General features: G+C 32.9%; 2 protein-coding genes across 6 annotated transcripts in view; one reads left to right on the top strand and one right to left on the bottom strand.

The window, feature by feature from the left end:
* The window catches only part of LOC131955277 (centriolin), a 45,800-nt gene extending 41,452 nt beyond the window's left edge, over positions 1-4,348 (top strand). For all 4 annotated transcript variants that reach the window (XM_059319321.1, XM_059319322.1, XM_059319323.1 and 1 more), the window contains 5 exons: positions 863-1,018; positions 1,722-1,832; positions 2,251-2,352; positions 2,790-2,901; positions 3,031-4,348. In XM_059319321.1, the coding sequence (XP_059175304.1) occupies positions 863-1,018; positions 1,722-1,832; positions 2,251-2,352; positions 2,790-2,901; positions 3,031-3,038 (489 nt within the window). In that variant the 3' untranslated portion in view covers positions 3,039-4,348. The remainder of the gene's footprint in view (positions 1-862; positions 1,019-1,721; positions 1,833-2,250; positions 2,353-2,789; positions 2,902-3,030) is intronic.
* A 449-nt stretch (positions 4,349-4,797) lies between these two features.
* LOC131955288 (isocitrate dehydrogenase [NAD] subunit beta, mitochondrial) lies at positions 4,798-18,220 on the bottom strand. 2 transcript variants are annotated; one of them, XM_059319346.1, is made up of 11 exons: positions 18,124-18,220; positions 13,407-13,466; positions 12,960-12,980; positions 9,670-9,815; positions 8,641-8,781; positions 7,208-7,340; positions 6,698-6,831; positions 6,396-6,498; positions 6,033-6,179; positions 5,693-5,848; positions 4,798-5,496 (listed from the first exon to the last, which is right to left on the bottom strand). In XM_059319346.1, the coding sequence occupies exons 1-11, from the start codon at positions 18,202-18,204 to the stop codon at positions 5,422-5,424; spliced, it is 1,197 nt and encodes a 398-aa protein (XP_059175329.1). In that variant the 5' UTR covers positions 18,205-18,220; the 3' UTR covers positions 4,798-5,421. The 2 variants fall into 2 exon arrangements, with proteins under 2 accessions (XP_059175329.1, XP_059175330.1); XM_059319347.1 differs by lacking the exon at positions 12,960-12,980.
* Between the last annotated feature and the right edge of the window lie 1,296 nt (positions 18,221-19,516).

The raw sequence follows: 19,516 nt of genomic DNA, 5'->3' as shown, positions 1-19,516 counted from the left end.
GTTAGGAACTCTCCTCCTGCTGAATGTCTCACACTTTAGAAAGTTTAAAACACCCAATAAACTGTTATACTAACTCTTCATATTGCTCAAATATTACTCATGCAAATATATCTGGGGGATTCTTCAAAGCTGCATTTACGTGGCAAATACTTCTCTTTGTAAATGATTAACTGTTTTTACCTCAAGCTTTAACTAACTTAACTATTTGTTTATCTCTTTAGTGATCAAACTCTAACAATAATATAACATGATGTAACACCCATTTAATTATTATTATTTATTATGGATAAAGTGTAGATATTTCATATTATTGTGCATACCTTATGAGTGCTCCATCAATAATGTGTGTATATATATATATATATATATATATATATATATATATATATATATATATATATATATATATATATATATAAATTATATTAAATATATATTTGTATACACACACACATATATATATATCGGATGACATATTTATTTATGTATATGCATGCATACATTTTTATGGGAAAAATTAAACACATGAATAAATAAGTGAAACAAATAATTAAGTAAGCTATCACTTTTAGTATTCTGTGTGTTTGCCCTAGCTAATACATCTATAGCTATGCTTCAGCTTGCTGTACTACCCACAAATCCCTAACATGTGTAGTAACAATTTTGTATTTAAGGTTTACATTTTTGTACATATAATTCATTTATTTTAACTTTGAAAAAAACATTTTAAAACTAATAACAAAATAAGTTTTGGTTATATGTTACAGTTAAACAGTTTACATTTATTTTGAAAATAATTTTGTTTTAAACTATGGTTTTTTTTTCCCGTTAATGTTCAAATATTTATGTTCTACCCACACAGTCTGATAGATCCTTGGAAAATAAAGAGAATCTGGCCACAGAGATCAAACACTTCCCCACTTTCACACCCCTGATACCTGACCCTGGCTTTCAGTTTGAGAGAAAGATGAAAGATACCCTGAAGGAAAGATTGGCAGAGGAACAAGATTATCTTAGGGTAAACAAGGTCATAGGCTGTTCTCTTGTTCTCAAGACTGGAGAAAAGTCTACATAGTTTACAACTGTTAAAATTACACATTTCAATCCACCTTTTCTTGTGGGCTCAGAAAGGTTGGGAATTCTAATGTCTTATTTAGATGTTCCCATTGTATTGTACATGTTTTTTGTAGATCATTTGTTCAGTTTATCCCAGTCTATTTGTTTATTTTATCCCAGTCTATTTGTTTAGTTTATCCCAGTCTATTTGTTTAGTTTATCCCAGTCTATTTGTTTAGTTTATCCCAGTCTATTTGTTTAGCTTGTCCAAGTCTATTTGTTTAGTTTATCCCATTATATTTGTTTAGCTTATCCCAGTTTGTTTGTTTAGTTTATCCCATTATATTTGTTTTATCCCATTATATTTGTTTAGCTTATCCCAGTTTGTTTGTTTAGCTTATCCCATTATATTTGTTTAGTTTATCCCAGTCTATTGTTTAGCTTATCCCAGTTTGTTTAGTTTATCCCAGTCTATTTGTTTAGTTTATCCCAGTCTATTTGTTTAGCTTATCCCAGTTTGTTTAGTTTATCCCAGTCTATTTGTTTAGCTTATTCCAGTTTGTTTGTTTAGTTTATCCCATTATATTTGTTTAGTTTATCCCAGTCTATTTGTTTAGTTTATCCCAGTCTATTTGTTTAGTTTATCCCAGTCTATTTGTCCCTAGTTCCAACTCAAGCAACAAGTACAGAGACACACAGAAACCATGGAGTCTGCTAGAATTAAATCAGAAGAAACAATTGATTGCCTTAGGAGAAAACTCAATGCTCTACAGGAGGTGACCTTGCCTTATATTTTATTTGTATTTTACAGTCATTGGATTATGGGAAGATAATAAGGATTACCATTTTAAAAAGATTAGATACATAATTCAGTGTGTATTGTACTTCTTAAAAAATTAAAGTAGCTACATTTTCTGCTTTATTTACGTGTTCAGTTTTATGAAATTGCAATGTTTTTTTTGTGTAAAATAATAATTACCTAACTCAAACTGTCAGATCCTGTGAAATCTGTAATTTCTACTTTTAAAACTTTCTGTCAAATCTGGTCAATTCCCTAATTTCTCTTATCTAATCCTGTCACTTCCCTAATTTCTCTTATCTAATCCTGTCAATTCCCTAATTTCTCTTATCTAATCCTGTCAATTCCCTAATTTCTCTTATCTAATCCTGTCAATTCCCTAATTTCTCCTGCAGGTTCTGTTCAACAAAAATCCTGGTACTGCTGTAAGAATACAAAACTTAGCCAGCCCAAGACAGAGATCACCAGCATACCAAAGAGATCTTCAGGATGGCAAGGTGGGTCTTTTGTATCAGTCAACATGTCTAGCACATTAGTCACATTATTCTTTCTGCTTATACCTTTAGTTCTGTCAGTGAAATTATCTCTACATGTTACTTCTTGTATACTAATGTGTATTCCAGCATCAGATACAGTGATATAAATATAACAATTGTAACAGACATTTCAACAATTCTAACAGACATTTCAACAATTCTAACAGACATTTTAACAATTCTAACAGACATTTTAACAATTCTAACAGACATTTTAACAATTCTAACAGACATTTTAATAATTCAAGCATTCTATCATTACTTATTGCCTGCTAGAAATACAAGTTGTTTATTAATTTCTGTTTGTCATTATTGAAGTGTTGTAAAATGTTGTAGTTTAGTTTAAGTATGATGAGCTAGTGTTTGGTTAATGAAGGTCCAAATGTCTCTGGCTACAGGGAAGAACAAGGTCACCAAGTCCATTAAATAGATCAGGTAGAAGCTACTTGACCCAAAGAAGGTCAAGGTCTTCAGACAGCTTAGACAATTCACTCAATTTAGAAAGGGGATGTAAGTCAAATCTTTCTTGTAATTGTTTACTTGTTTATTCTTAACATTTAGAAATATTTAATTGTTTAGTGTATTTATTTTAAAGTAAGATTCTGTGTGATTGCTAAAATATTTATGTTTCCATTTCAGTTCACTGATGTTTGTATTGTATTGGGGTTTTCTGGATTTGTCAAAAACTAACAAGTTGTATGCAGTTGATTGAAATGTTCAAAAGTTATAATGACCAGTATTTATTGCAAGACATTATTTATACCATAATTTAAATGTATACCTTTTCTGTATATTTTAATTTTAAAAAGAATTTTAGATCAAATATGGCTATTAAAGCAAAGGTTTGTTTACTTAATTAATTAATTAGGTCTACTATTTATTTAACCCTAATTTCAAAATATTTTTTTAGTCTTGGATTTTATATCTTTTTATGAAGAATTTGTATAAACTAACTTTTTTGGAAAGCCAAAAATTCTGGCCCAATAAAATATAAATTCAATGTTTTTTTTATATTACAATTTCATTTTCAATGTGTTAGCTGTTTGTGTACTTAGTGTCTCTTTTCTCAGTATATTGTCTTAACCATTAATTTTTTTTTAGTGGAGCATTACACACAGTAAATTTAATCAACTAAAATTACATATATATTTGTATATATATTTTATATAGTGATATATATTTTCACTTACAACTATTAATAGCTTCCGTCCATTGTAATTATTATTAGTTATTGATTTGCGCTATTAATAAGGTTAACAACTAGTTTGTTCTTGCCAGTTGGTTTTGTTTTTATTCTATACAAGTGTATTATACAAGTGTATTATAACCTTATATTGTATTACAACCAACTATAAACAAATAAGCCTTTTACCGTAATGTGATATACGCTTTTGTATAAGATTAATTACATTTTGACAGTTCTTTATTTTATACTGCTTTAGTTTTATTTTGCTACACTCAGCTAATTGTGATATTTTTAACCCATTTATAAATAGATGTTGTATAGTTCCTGTGTACAGGCACAAAATACTTGAGCAAGAGGCCAAGTAGGATGTTATGGCTGTCATGTTGGGTAGGCCATCATGCTTTTGTTCACACAAGCCATGATAGCTACAGGTGAATTAAGTACAAGTTGGTGTTGACAAGCATGACAACAGTTTTTGTGTAACACGCTGTGATAGTGCTGGATGATAACCCTTAAAAAACTGCATCCATTCCATAGTTTATAGAAGGTGTTAGTTAACCTGTTAAGTTTAGCTTAATTTTTTTAAAGTTATTTCTATCTGCTCAATACCACTGTTCTTATAACAGACGTATCAAGCTGGTTATCACAAAAATATCTGGCTGTTTTGTGGTTGAAATCAAGTGGTTTAGATGTCAGTATGATGCTTGTTCTGTGTGTAACCAAAGGTCAAATGTCATGTACTTCAAGTTGTAAATAAATAAATCTGATTGAAAGCTCTCATGTATTCTCTGATTCTCTTCTTTTATCTTTATTTGAGACAAGTAAACAAGTAAGTGTTATGATATTCTAGCTAGTGTAGATCAAAGTTTATAAAATTGTTTTTTAATTAATGAACAAAATTAAAAAAAAGCAGCTAGTTAATAGTGGTTGAAGTGGGGAAAAAACAGAAATCAACTTGATAAGATTTTGTTTGGTATTTTAATATTGTCTGATATTTCAGAGACAAGTGAGCACAAACAGACCTTTCATAGAAAACTAATAATGCATACAAATTGAGCTAATTCTAGTCCTTACTTTATAGTAGGCATTATTTTATAACATGCTTACTCTCTTGTCCAATGCCAATAACATTAAACAAAAAATGTTAGTATGCAGATCTGATTCTATAAACACGTTTAGAAATACTCACTTGTAAACACAAGTTAGCTAATTAACATACCTCCCACACATTGTATTTATTCAGATAAATGGCAGTGATGAATAATATTAAAAACTAAAATATGGGCGTGGTCAGGAATAAAATGTCAATCTAATTCTGTGCTTACATCATTAGTCTGTAGGCCAGACAGCAATTAGTGACTTTCCTGGGGATGTCTTGTGGTAGTTTATAGGTTCTCCTAACAACATTCCTGTCTGTGTTTTAATTACATCATCAAACACAGGTTAGGTTAGCTTATTTATAAAGTAGATTTATGTTTCATGTTATAAAAATGTACATTTTAGTAAGAAACCTTTATACAAAACGGTACAAATTAATTATTTATTAGTGTAATACTTCATGAAAATGTGTATGATTATATAAATAATTATAACCTCAAATTTTCAGACAGGACAATGATTATTTTTAGGTAATTCAACATGGGTGTTATTTGCAGCAAAAAAATACAACGAAAATTACAACACGTAAGTGGTAGCAATTATTGCTATCATGAGGAAAACTATACATTATTAAAATGACTAAAAGAATATCAGACTTTGTAACCACAGTTTAGAGATGTAATGATCTGCTAACTTGGCAATGAGTCAATAAATAACCAAAATCAACTGGTATCAATGGTTGTGTTTTAGTTCAAGTTTTGCAGTACAGCACTAAAAAAATCTGAGGTACCAGAGTAGCCTCCCATATCTTGTGTTCTGATCTGTAGGATATAAAGGTAGGTTGTTAGCATGCACAGACTTACATCAAGAAACATTCAAAATCCTTTCACATAAAGTTGTGTTTAGACTCATTGTGTGAGATAATTTTAGCACTTTTCTGTAACAGCACAATTTTTTTTTTAAAGAGAAAACTAATGTCAGAAATATGGAAATTAAAATTTTATGATGGTGACAAACCTTTCCACTTTTGATAACCTTGAGCAGAGATTCTTCAATTAACTTGGAGTGGTATTCCAGGTGCATGTGTTTGAGCATGTTACAGGCAGCCAGCAATGTGGCTGTTGGGTTGGCAATATTTTTACCTACAGCTTCAGCAAAGGCATGGCGAGCTCCCTGGGGAGACATGACAAGGTTCACACAGGTGCAGAAGTGGTTACAGATTTACTAAACATTTTCAGTTCAGGCTACAGATAAATTTAAACTGGGTTCATTTAGTTCATATAAAAATCTGATTAAATTGAGATCAATGTACAACAGCAGGTGGTTGTAAAAAAAAAGTGCTGAAAGTTTTGGTCACCTGCTCAAACACAGCCACGCTGGAGCTATAACATTCACCTGGCACCACACCTGCCCCACCCACCAAACCTGCGGCCAGGTTGTCCACAATGTTGCCATACAGGTTTGGCATCACCATCACGTCAAATTGGTAAGGGTTAGAAACCAGCTGCTCAGTGAGGTAGATCATTGCAATAGTATTAGTAAGCTTTCAAAGACATAAGTAAATACATTTTTTAAAAATAATAAGAACTGTCAAATATAATAAATCTTTATCCATTTATATATGGTAAGTGCTAATTAGTATATTAGAATCTTTACACCTAGAACTACAAACAAAATGAAAAATGTCAACACACAGCGCCAATTTTGAAGTGAAATTTACCTGCATACAACAGTTATCAATGATCATTGTTTCAAACTGTATTTTAGGGTAAAGTTTGGCCACATCTTCACAACAACGCATAAACAGGCCGTCCCCCAGCTTCCTGTTTGTTTAATAACAGATTCATGTTAGCATTGACATCAGAACGTACACATTAGCTTTATATTGGATGACCTGAGTCAAAACTTGGATCATGTTAGTCTAACATCCGAAGTTAGATAACATTAGTTTGGGATCAGAAGTTAGATAACATTAGTTTAAGATCAGAAGTTAGATAGCATTAGTTTAATATCAGAACGTACATGATATTAGCCTTATGTACAGCTGTAACCTTCTTACGCCCATGTCTCATTGCATAATCAAATGCAAACTTGGCAATACGCATGGAGTTCTTTTTTGTTACTATTTTTAGACATTCTATAACACCTGGAACACTCTGTAAGTAAAGAGAAAAAGGTTTAAAAACTTCATAGCTGCCTTTATGAGGTCTATATCCTAGCTATGCTGACACTAGACTGGGTTGACAAGACAAGTGGCAGACACTAACATGACACATAGCACACACTGACACACCACAGCAGCAGACACTGACATGACACATGGCACACACTGACATGACACATAGCACACACTGACACACCACAGCAGCAGACACTGACATGACACATGGCACACACTGACATGACACATAGCACACACTGACACACCACAGCAGCAGACACTGACATGACACATGGAACACACTGACATGACACATAGCAGACACTGACTTGACACAGCAGACACTTACATGACACATAGCAGACACTGACCTCATGTTCTAAAGCACTATACTCCCCCTCTGTCTGCTCCCTGATGATGACAAAATCCAAATTGTTGTGTCTTGTCTGAAAGCCTGGCAGACTCCTCACCCACACCACGTTAGCAAACAGATCCAGCTCACGTCTGGAATGGAGGAGCAAATCTGATGTAATGGTGGATTAGGTGATACTAATCTGATGTAATGGTGGATTAGGTGATACTAATCTGATGTAATGGTGGATTAGGTGATACAAATCTGATGTAATTTAGGATCAAGTGATACAAAAACTGATGTAATGTAGTTAAGTGATACAAATCTGATGTAATGTAGGATCAAGTAATGCAAATCTGATGTAATGTAGGATCAAGTGATGCAAAACTGATGTAATGTAGGATTAAGTGATGCAAAACTGATGTAATGTAGGATCAAGTGATGCAAAACTGATGTAATGTAGGATCAAGTGATGCAAAACTGATGTAATGTAGTCAAGTGATACAAATCTGATGTAATGTAGCATCAAGTGATACAAATCTAATGTAGCATCAAGTGATACAAATCTAATGTAGCATCAAGTGATACAAATCTGATGTAATGTAGGATCAAGTGATACAAATCTGATGTGATGGTGGATTAGGTGATACAAATCTGATGTAGCATCAAGTGATACAAATCTGATGTAATATAGTCAAGTGATACAAATCTGATGTAATGGTGGATCAAGTGATACAAATCTGATGTAATGTAGGATCAAGTGATACAAAACTGATGTAATGTAGTCAAGTGATACAAATCTGATGTAATGTAGTCAAGTGATACAAATCTGATGTAATGGTGGATCAAGTGATACAAATCTGATGTAATGTAGGATCAAGTGATACAAATCTGATGTAATGTAGGATCAAGTGATACAAATCTGATGTAATGTAGTCAAGTGATACAAATCTGATGTAATGTAGTCAAGTGATACAAATCTGATGTAATGTAGGATCTAGTGACACAAATCTAATGTAGGATTAGGTGATACAAATCTGATGTAATGTAGCATCAAGTGATACAAATCTGATGTAGGATTAGGTGATACAAATCTGATGTAATGTAGCATCAAGTGATACAAATCTGATGTAGGATTAGGTGATACAAATCTGATGTAATGTAGCATCAAGTGATACAAATCTGATGTAGGATTAGGTGATACAAATCTGATGTAATGTAGCATCAAGTGATACAAATCTGATGTAATGTAGGATTAAGTGATGCAAATCTGATGTAGGATTAGGTGATACAAATCTGATGTAGGATCAAGTGATACAAATCTGATGCAATGTAGGATTAAGTGATGCAAATCTGATGTAATGTAGCATCAAGTAATACAAAAACTGATATCTTCTATTTGTTTATTTGTTTTGTAAAAACAAATTGTAACCAAGAAGAAAGTGAACTGACCTGATCCTCATGTTTAGAGTTTGTAGGACTCCACCTTTAAATGTTGTAGGTGTTGTGATGATACCTTTCAGGCCAACTTTGTTTCTTTTGATTGACTCCACCACTGTCTTCAGGTCAGCACTAGTGTTGGGGGATATCTCACTAGAGAGTTTACAGTAACTAATTAGCACAAGTGTTGGGGGATATCTCACTAGAGAGTTTACAGTAACTAATTACCATTAAAGTTGGGGGATATCTCACTAGAGAGTTTACAGTAACTAATTAGCATTAAAGTTGGGGGATATCTCACTGGAAAGTTTACAGTAACTAATTAGCACTAGAGAGTTTACAGTAACTAATTAGCATTAAAGTTGGGGGATATCTCACTGGAGGGTTTACAGTAACTAATTAGCATCAAAGTTGGGGGATATCTCACTAGAGAGTTTACAGTAACTAATTAGCACTAGAGAGTTTACAGTAACTAATTAGCATTAAAGTTGGGGGATATCTCACTAGAGTTTACAGTAACTAATTAGCATTAAAGTTGGGGGATATCTCACTAGAGAGTTTACAGTAACTAATTAGCATTAAAGTTGGGGGATATCTCACTAGAGAGTTTACAGTAACTAATTAGCATTAAAGTTGGGGGATATCTCACTAGAGAGTTTACAGTAACTAATTAGCATTAAAGTTGGGGGATATCTCACTAGAGAGTTTAATTAGATGACTGGCAATTGTTATTGTGATCAAAATAAAACTGTTTTTTTTTCTATTCACCATTAAATCCTTTTTTTTTTTACAAATTATTAAAAACAATACTTAATCTGTTAAGAAGACCACAATTCAACCACTACATCATCTATTGCAGTTTGAGATGTAATTGATGCTTAGTTATAGCTATCTATTTTGTTACGACAGCCCACTAAAGATTAAAGGACATTCTCTGTTCTATTCAACAGAAATAACAAAAGTATAGCGCCAGTGAACGTTACATATTTTGTGTAAGTTGACATTGATGAAGCTTTACTGCTAAAATAAAAATGTACTAGCCTGATAAAAACTTCTTCAAATTCAATGGGTACCCCGGCTGTTTTAAAAACATCTCTGACTCCACCCATAAGTTCTGGACCAACTCCATCACCAGGAACTAGCGTCACTGTATGCTTGCCTGCTGGTCGTGATATGGGCTCAGCTATCTACATGAGACGTATACTTCATTTGAACATTTTCACACCATTATACACTCACATGTAATTAATGGATTTCATATTTCTTGACATGTATACATGTTTATTAGGGTACATTTTTCCAATTGAATATATAAGTTAAAATAGTTGTTTAACTGGTGTGTGCATTTAGGCTCCATTTTTATTTCAAACAAACATTGTAGTTTTCCTGTATTGGCTGGAGATAATAAAGCATCTAAATGATGAAGCAATCAATACCAAGAAATTAAAACAAGTTAAGTTTTTTGTCACTTTGAGATGAAAGTTAAATTAGGTACATTTATTCTTTACATATCAAATTATATTCTCATTTATATCACGGACAAACGAAATAGCAAGATTTAATATAGAGAGCTGGTAGTTGAATAGGTATTTTTAATATTAAAGGTAAGATACATTTTAACCATGGAAAATGTTTTGCCTCAAATTGAAAAATAAACACAAACATCAAGAAAGTTGATAAAACACATTTTAGTTAGAGGTTAAAAAAAATCTGGTCAATAATCAAATTATTGAAAGCAACCACTGAACTAAATATAAATTGTTTATCTGGTCTGTTTAATACTAAAATGAGGTAGTGCTTATTTCTGTAAATGGTAAACAAAATAAATAACACACTAATTTCCGCCAATGGGCTTTAAGGGAAATAAACACTGTGTTTACATGTTCTTAAGGTAGATGCTACAACAAATGCTTATTTCATTAATTCAGCTTCAGTTAGCTCCATTCAGACAACAGATTATGTTTCTGAAATCAGTCAAAATTCTCTTCCAAAATTTAAAAAATTTATTTGCTTACAAATAGAATCTAAATTTAGACTACTGTTGACCAAAATAAGCACTTCCATAAAATAAAGCTGTGGTCAGTTCCACTTTTATGTTACATAATTCAGCTACTTAAGAAAATAACAACATACAAGTGGTCCATGAGGCACTACATGAATACTACATTTATTTACAGCAGTCCTTGGGTTTTATTGTTTAAAACTAATTCATTGGTTAGTGGGTACATTTTGATGTTCAGTTACAAAGTTTCAAAATCTGAATTTCTATTTCTAAAATTAGAAAAATATGCATTACTGCAGTGGTTCCCAACCTTTTTCGAGTGGCGACCCCCTTTTATAAATAGTTAGTGACCCGCGACCCCCATAAAAATAAAAAGCCGAATTTAGTATGGAAAGTAATAAGCACTAAAATAAGATTTTCTAGAAGACTTTCAATATGAACTACTCTTGATAACTGTTTTAATACGATGTGTGAAATTGCATGCTATTTACTAAACATTCACTGTTAAGTTTTTGTTAACATCAACCTATGTCATTATCAACATTCAATTTACTTCTTAATTTTGTTTTTAATCAAAGAATAGTGTTGAAAGGCTATTCTCGAAAAGTCGATCAATTTTACGTTTGGGTATGAATGTTGAATAATACACCAAAATTGTGTGAGCAGTTTTTCATCTTAGGCGGAATCATTCTGCAAATCAAAGAATTCACCTTGTAATTCATCGGGAATGCTGGCAACATCAAGGGAAGTAGAGAATGGGTATTGCGTCAATGCAGATTCTTCTTCTTTCAGCTCAGAGAAATAGCGCCGCAGTTCGTTTTCAAGAGATTCAAGATGCCCAGAAATCGCTTCTTTCAAAATTTTAATTATCTCACAATCAGGTTCATCTACCATACTGCAGAGTTTTTCAAATGTACAACATTTCCAAGATTTATTTTCTTCGCCAATTTTGCAGCTTTGATAAAAATGCCCCGAGATTATTATGGAAAGTAATAATCCTCGTTCATTTTTCCTGAAGCTTCAGGTTAAGCTTACGTTGATGTTCGAATATATCTGCTAGGTATGATACTCTCTCCAACCACTCTATGTCGTTTTAAGTATACCAAAAGGTCTTGTTTCCTTTGCACTTCCAAGAACAATTTGATTTCAGATTTCAATTCAAAAACACGATTCACAACACTTCGTTTGACAGCCAGCGTACTGTAGTGTAGAAAAGCAGAACCTCGTGATCTATATTAATGTCTTTGCTCCCGACTAAATATAGAGTACGACTGTTACTTGCAATGGAGTCTTGATGACGAGGGCGTACTGGTAAATCATGCAGTGGCTAGTGAGCTAAATCTTTTCTGTTTTCTGAATGCCCGATTTTTACCTAAACCTGGATAGCGCACCATCAGTACAAACCCCCACAGCCGTTTTAACCAACTTTAATCTTCCAGTTAAAAAAAATGTATTTATTTTCTCCATGCTATTTCACAAAATAGCAACTCTTCTTTGCTATCATCTGAATAAATATAGACAAAGACCAGCAACTGCGAACACGAACTCACGTCTATTGATGTATCAACTTGAAAAGCAAACAATGGTGAACGCTTGATTTCATTAAAAATTTGTTATTTAATATCTACAGACACGTCGGCTACAAGCCGCTGAGTAGTATTATTAGGCAGAGATATTTGTTTCATCTTTACTGCACTGGAATCCCCAAGAATTAACTTCACTATCTTCAACATGCAGCGTTTGATGAGATTTTCTTCTATTGTGTGTTTTTTTTTTGTGCTTGGCATTTTCTATCGCAACTTCATTTGATGCTTGCGCTAATGCTGTATTTCCTTGGTAAAAACTTCCTGTTCGATCAAGTCTCTGACGTACGTTTGCAACTAGCTTCATGCTATATCTTTTTTGGTGTGTTCCGAATGACTCGTCTCAAATGACGTTTTAGTTTTGAAGATTTTATAAACTCGTGACTGAGAACAACTTTGCACAGTAGGCCTACGCTTTGCTTCTTCTCTATTTGAATTCCAGTGATGTTAGTAAAGCAGAACTGCAGATATTCTTCTAAATATTTATGTTTTGTTTCTCATTACTTAGGTTTAGTATATCAGTTGGCGACCCCCCAGAAAGCCCTTGGCGACCCCCAGGGGGGTCGCGACCCCCAGGGGGGTCGCGACCCCCAGGTTGGGAACCCGTGCATTACTGTATGTGATGTAAATAATAAATAAGTCATTAAACTATATTTTTCCAAGTTAACAATGACCATGCAACTCAAGTTTGAAAAGGTAACAACAAAACTACATTAAAAATAAACTTAGTAATCTTAATCTTATACCTTTCCACGAGTATTTTGACCCTATAAATTAAAAATAGATCATGAAGTGTAAATTTTATTTTACAAGAACAACGCAAACCTTTAATAAAATACATGCAAGTAATTCACACTAGCACAAGTTACCCATTTGTTTTTTATAACAATACATCCATGTTAATGTTTAGGGTTAACATGCCTGGGAATGTAGCTACACAATTGTATGTTTGAGTGTGAATCTTTTACTTTTCAGTAACCTTGTATACATATATAAAAAAGAATGAAAAATACAGTGGGTAGCCTTCTCCACTATTTGAACCTAGATCTACTTGCTATTATGACTAATGGATGTTACACTGACTGCAAAGATAAATATTCTATCTTCAATCAAGAAATCCTTTAACAAAGGGTCACGCCAAAAGATGGTTTTTAATTACTCTTATAGAAATTACAACAAAAAAAAAAACTCACCACAGCTTGTTGGTAGTGTAGGTCAGTATGAAATTTTCTTGAAAGTACACCAGCACACGGCTGAAACATCAACATATATTATAAGTGTGATTTTATTAAATCACTTTAAATTGCATATCAATAGTATAAATATTTGGAATTCCCTTTTTAGACCTAATGATAAATAGGGTAGATAAAGGAGAGTTCATCTGTTTTTTCTAATATAGCATATAAAGGGATGATATGCGTCAACATTATGCCCAGCCACCTTTACTTTCCCTAATGAGGTTCAAGTCCCCATCAAAGCTGGATAGACACAGAAACTTCTAATAGACACTCAGTCTGTGATAAAAACTTTTGACTAATTAATAATTATATTAATTATTAAGTCCATGTATGAGTTATGGCCTTCAATTTTTTAAATGTTTTATTAGGCTACTAAATTCAAATAATTTAGATTTCTAGATCTATTCACCAAATTTATTAGGGTCTTGGTAAAATGTGAGACACAAAATGGCAAGGTGGTAAAGTACGAGAAGGGTGCTAAAACTGCCTGTCATGTGACATTTTTTGTTTTTGCAATATAGGCCCTACCCCTAACTGCTTAATAGGCCTGGTGTGGGTAAACTGCACTCATATCTGTGAAAATTTTATTTCCAGAAACTTTGATGCAGGCTTCAATTTTTAAACACTTTATTTAAGTTTGTATTGTCATAATGTAGAACCTAGACGCTCGCCGCAAACGTAATTCAAGTCCAATGAATCTGATGTTTCAAAGTGTTTAGTACTAGACTGAGTTTTTTTATGAAGTGGGGTTTTCAAGATGTCAATCACAGAGTTTCTGTAGGTAGATCTAGAGTCAGTTTATAACTTAGGCTTGATGAAAATAAATAGAAATGTAGTCTTAAACTAAACAAATTATTTTTAAGTTCTCTACATTTGCAACTTCTATTACACTGATTTAAACATATTAGCTTATATTTCTGAATTATTTTCAGGCTTAGATTTTTAATTTTAAAAATATTTTTACACTATGTCGCTTCGATAGCAAAATCTAAAAAAAAACAAAAACTTTTTAATCCATGTCAACAATAATGATGTAAGTATTACGTCAAATCAGTCATGTCCATTGAATTCACTCTCAGTAGGCCAGTTGAGTAGGCCTATCCATTATAATAGTTAGGCCTATAATTATTACTAAATTTACTTAATTCAGTCCTATAATCTAGCTTGTCGCTTGACCTGAATTTTTTTTACTGTCGTCATGGTGGTGGTGGCTGCCGAAAATGACGATACTGTGATTCCATTTTTTTTAATAATGTTTCATGGTCATTTCAGAAATATGTACTCATAATCGTTATTTTTGCATATTATTCAAGGACACTGATCTAGTTTTAACAATGGACGATTAGTGTTTGATCAACATGCCATTTTTACATTTATTGGGTCTATTTGTTGAGAATATCAAACAGAACATAATAAAAGTAAGCAAAACGGGAATTGATGTACGTACAATAGTGTTGTGATTTTACTAGTAAAAAAAATACCCTGAAGTATAGAAAATTATGCCAATTCAATAGAGTCCTAATAAATTAATTTAATTAATACTAAGCCACTGTGACTATCAGTCATATCATTGTTGCCATTTGAAAACAAACACATCTTTTGACAAATCATTTTCTAGGCTACTGATTAACTTTGAAAATTATAATTGGATTTCAAATTAAAGTAATTAAAGGTAATTTACCGGAGGTAAAAGTGAAGCAGTGAATAAAATACGCTAAAATGAAAATATGGAAGCCGCATAATTAATGAATAACTGCCTTAGCTTAAGCTTCTTAAGTTATCTTATAACTAAGCATCCAGTTAGCAGTTTAGCTGGCAATAGCTCAGTTTCAACTAGATCTAGACTTAGACTCAATCAGGTCAGTGTGAGTAGTAGTCAGTAGATGGTTTCAATTTTGAATTCAGACTAGGGACTTGGATGACGTAGATTTTGAGGCACTAAAAACGAGAGTTTTCTGCCCATACCGAGTTTCGTCGATTTAGCCGTGCGGTCGCGGGTGATGATCGAAAAAAAATTTTTTTATTATAAATCGCCGATGCTACTAATAATTTGATGACTGATTATGAAAAACAAATGGATTTCATATGTTACGGTATTTTTGTTTTGAGATTTTGTTGAAGGTGAAAATGGATTTTTGGAGCCAAACTTTGGCTACGTAAAACTCTTTGTACCATAAAAACTTACTAACAAAGAAGGCCAATAAAAAGCCCTCCGACCATAATCACCATTTTTCTTTATGTGTGTAAATTTTCATAATGTTAATCGATAGCAAAGTATTTTTTTATAAATAGTTTAGAAAGTATAGGCTTAAGCCATTTTACGACTACCGGGAAAGACAGAGGTTTAAACCGGAAGTGTACTTGTGTTGTTAATGACGCCATTGCTCTCAATTGAATTGATTTGTAAATCCAGCAACATCCACACGAATCTGACTTTAAAATCATTTTAAATTATAGAATTATATTTTATATTGATAAAACTATGATTTTTTGTTGACTTTGTGCGCATATTTTCTATTTAGATTCATTTTTTTTGTAATTTTGAGTTAGATCTAAAAATAGATTTCTGCGAAATTTTTCAAGTTGAATTATTGTTTCATTTCAATTGTATGGCCTAGATATAGATCTATATTGTTCTTGAATGAGTTCTGTATTTTATATTAGCTATCATTATAGTAACTTGTGTACTTTCCACATTTTTCTTAAATTTTAAAGCTTGATATAGGCCTAGATCTAGAATCTAATATAAAATTCCATTTGCCTATCATTTGGTCTATAAAATATAGGCCAATAGGGTAATTCTATATTAAACATATAGCCTTTTGATTGCTTTTCAAGCGAATTTTTATTACCAATATTACTAATATTCAAACATTTTAGGAGTCCTATATTTTCTTTATAGCTCTAGGACTTTGTTCGTTTTAGATTTATTACTAAATTACTACAATCCTTGTACAATGTTCTGTCTTCATCTGTAGGCCTATTTGAAGTACATATGATACTACTGTATTTTTGCTGTAGTATTCATCTCAGTTGCTTTTTTACTAGTCTTGGCCCTAGATAAAATGTACCAGTTCACAAGGGGATAGAGAATCAAAAGATGTGGATCTACTCATAAGCAACTTCAATGAAGGAGAAATAGGTCCACTTAAGAATGGATGTTGCTGGTTTTTATTACAGTTCTAAAAGCTATCAGCCAGAGGAGACACAGCTTCAGTAGATGTTTAATCAGATTTCATTTTTAAATCATTGATGGTGTTATTTTTTAAAGTAAAAAAGTGATACGGGCTAACAGACTTAAACATGTTATCCACACAGCATGAGATGTCACTTAAATATATGACAGATGTTTCTAAATTATAAAACTTACCTTTAACATTAAATGGTGATCATTACTCCACCAATATAAAATCATTTCAATTATTAAATTATTTGTTCAACAATAATTGTAAATTAAATTATATCAATTCTATGTAACATACACATAACATGGATGAAATATCATGCATATTGACAACATTTAGATGCAATTTTAGTTATCTAAAATCAGTTTAGCATTGTACTTCTTTCTTGCAAAAAAGTAGTTGCGCAGAACAAAAATGACTTTTTAAATTTGACCAACATTGTAACAAAACCACATAAGCTAAGTGAAATATTTTTACTTTGTGTGGATGTATACAATGTTGGCACCAATTAGGCCAATTTTCATTAAGATATTCCATATAATAAAAATTTGGCAACAGATTATGTGTTGCCTATAGCTGAATTTATTGTTTAAAATTAAGGGGGGTATATGAGTTTAAACCCCTTTTTCATTAAATAAAATATTTTTAAAATCAAATTTGAACAAAGGAAATATCAAAGTATATAATAACCTTCATGTTTACAATATTTCTTGCATATAAGCAAAGTAATCTAAAATCAGCTCAACATTGTACTTCTTTCTTGCAAAAAAAGTAGTTGCGCAGAATAAAAATGACTTTTTTATTTTGTCCAACATTGTAATAAAACCACATAAGCTAAGTAAAATATTTTGACTTTCTGTTAATGTATACAGTGTTGGCACTATCCAGGCCAATTTTCAGTAAGATATTCCTTATAATAAAAATTTGGCAACAGATTGTGTGTAGCCTATCAAAGACGCTTATTAAAATTTTTTAGGGGGGTGACCCTCTTTGTTAACATTATTTTTTATGATCATTCTCATCCAATTCAATTATTTTTATCTTACTCTTTTACTGATATCATAAGCTTGATCTTAGTGAATTTTCATTAAAAAATACCTGCTATTTAAAAAGTTACAGAGATTTTAGTTCGCATCCAAAAAAGTAGGGAAGCAAAAAATTGAGAAAACCCCATATTAAAAAAACCCGAAAATTAAATGCATTAAAAATTCATAACTTCGTAACCGTTTGAGCTAAAATTAAAATAAAAGTATCTTTGTTCTTGTCTAAATGAGCTCTATAAACTGGTGCTACTACATTTTTTATTTTTTTAAAAATGAAATTTCATCCAAGTCCCTAAATTCAGACAGAGCATCAGAGCCAGAGTGAGAGCGGGTCGTACGATTAAAAGATTCAAGATAGATCTATAGACCCTATCTAGTCTGAAACAACTTGAGCTAACTATTAGATATATTTATACATTAAAAAGGTTTTAAAATTGCATTTACTGAGCTCAGATTTTGGAACCCATGATTTTTAATACAATTTTTAGCGATGCCCATAACACCACTTCTCAAGGTGGTCGCCATGTTTTTGAAGATCACGTGACGTAAACAAACGGTCTAAACACACAAAGTTTAGTTGAGTAGCCTAAAAATTATTATCTAAACAGATGTCACTTAAATTATAGATCTAAATTTGTATAAGGGGACACCCATTTATGACGTCCGCAAAAATTTAGGATTTTAGACTTCCCCCAGTCCACACGCGTCCACTTTCGACATTTGCAAAACCACCAGCAATGTGCACGAAAAACATAAATATAAATTCATTGTTTTGTTTAGTCATATTTTGGGCTCCTTTAGCGGTCTGCCCCCCCCCCCCCCACGCATTTCAGGCTCTGGCGGCATGGTAGTTCCGCCCCTGGTCACACCTCAGCTTAACCCCCCCCCCCCCCTATCAAAATAGCTAGCAGATGAAAATTTGGGTTTTAACATTACTTATTTAAAATACAAAAGTGTGACGTCACACTACCTGAACAGCCCCCCTCCCCAGAGGCGTAGCGAGGGGGGGGGGGGGGCGGGGGGGACATATGTCCCCGGGCGCCGACCTTGGGGGGGGGCGCCAAATGAAAAGTTCGAGGGGGGTGCAAATGAAAAGTTCGAGGGGAGGGGGGTGCTAATCGAAAGTTTTGTCCCCGGGCGCCGGGAGGGGTCGCTACGCCTCTGCCCCTCCCTCCCATCATTACACATCATCACGGTATTACAAACCGTTTTGACGTCATTCAAATTGTTTGGATCCCCATAGTCCACGAAGGCTGAAGGTTTTTGGAATTTAAAAAAAAACGCAATCGTTAGCTGCCACGATCGCCCGACAACATCTTTTACAATTAACAACTTATTTTACCATACCTTTGTGGAGAATGATCAATGTGTGCTCAATGTCTGATTTCTTTTCGAGGCAACCGATAAACTAATGTTAATTTAAATTATCTAAATCAAATATACCTCGCTCTAAAGCATGCATTATTATTATGAGGCACTTAAAATTTTTTATATTGGTGGGGATTTCCTCCTACATAATTATTACTTGTGAACATGATAAGCGCCATAATGGTAGGTCTATGGTTTTTTTCTTTTCTGGATGTGCTTCCGTAGCCTTTGTCCACATAAGAACAGTCTGCTAGGCAGCAGTTGTTTGAATTTGGAATTTTTACTCCTAACACCACCCAGCTAACAAGCCTCATCTGCCCGTAGACTGGGAAAATCTTGGTAACTATGACAACGGCGGCCATCTTGAAAAAATAATCTCTTTAGTACAGGGGTCGGCAACCTGCAGCTCGCGAGCCGCATGCGGCTCTATTTTATGTCAATATGCGGCTCTCCAGTTCCATAATAATTA

The sequence above is a fragment of the Physella acuta genome, unplaced genomic scaffold (assembly GCF_028476545.2).
Source record: "Physella acuta isolate Inbredline_101_S28 unplaced genomic scaffold, ASM2847654v3 ptg001062l, whole genome shotgun sequence".
Taxonomy (NCBI): domain Eukaryota; kingdom Metazoa; phylum Mollusca; class Gastropoda; family Physidae; genus Physella; species Physella acuta.
This window is presented reverse-complemented; position numbering and strand designations above follow the sequence as displayed.

What these genes read in the sequence shown, in the direction of transcription:
- LOC131955288 (XM_059319346.1), bottom strand. Translation starts at nt 18,204, where the DNA reads ATGGCGACCACCTTGAGAAGTGGTGTTATGGGCATCGCTAAAAATTGT. An exon ending in TACACTACCAACAAGCTGTG is followed by an intron (nt 12,981 to 13,406) that starts GTGAGTTTTTTT and finishes TTTAATTTATAG; the next exon opens with GGTCAAAATACTCGTGGAAA. An exon ending in GTACATAAGGCTAATATCAT is followed by an intron (nt 6,499 to 6,697) that starts GTACGTTCTGAT and finishes TTAAACAAACAG; the next exon opens with GAAGCTGGGGGACGGCCTGT.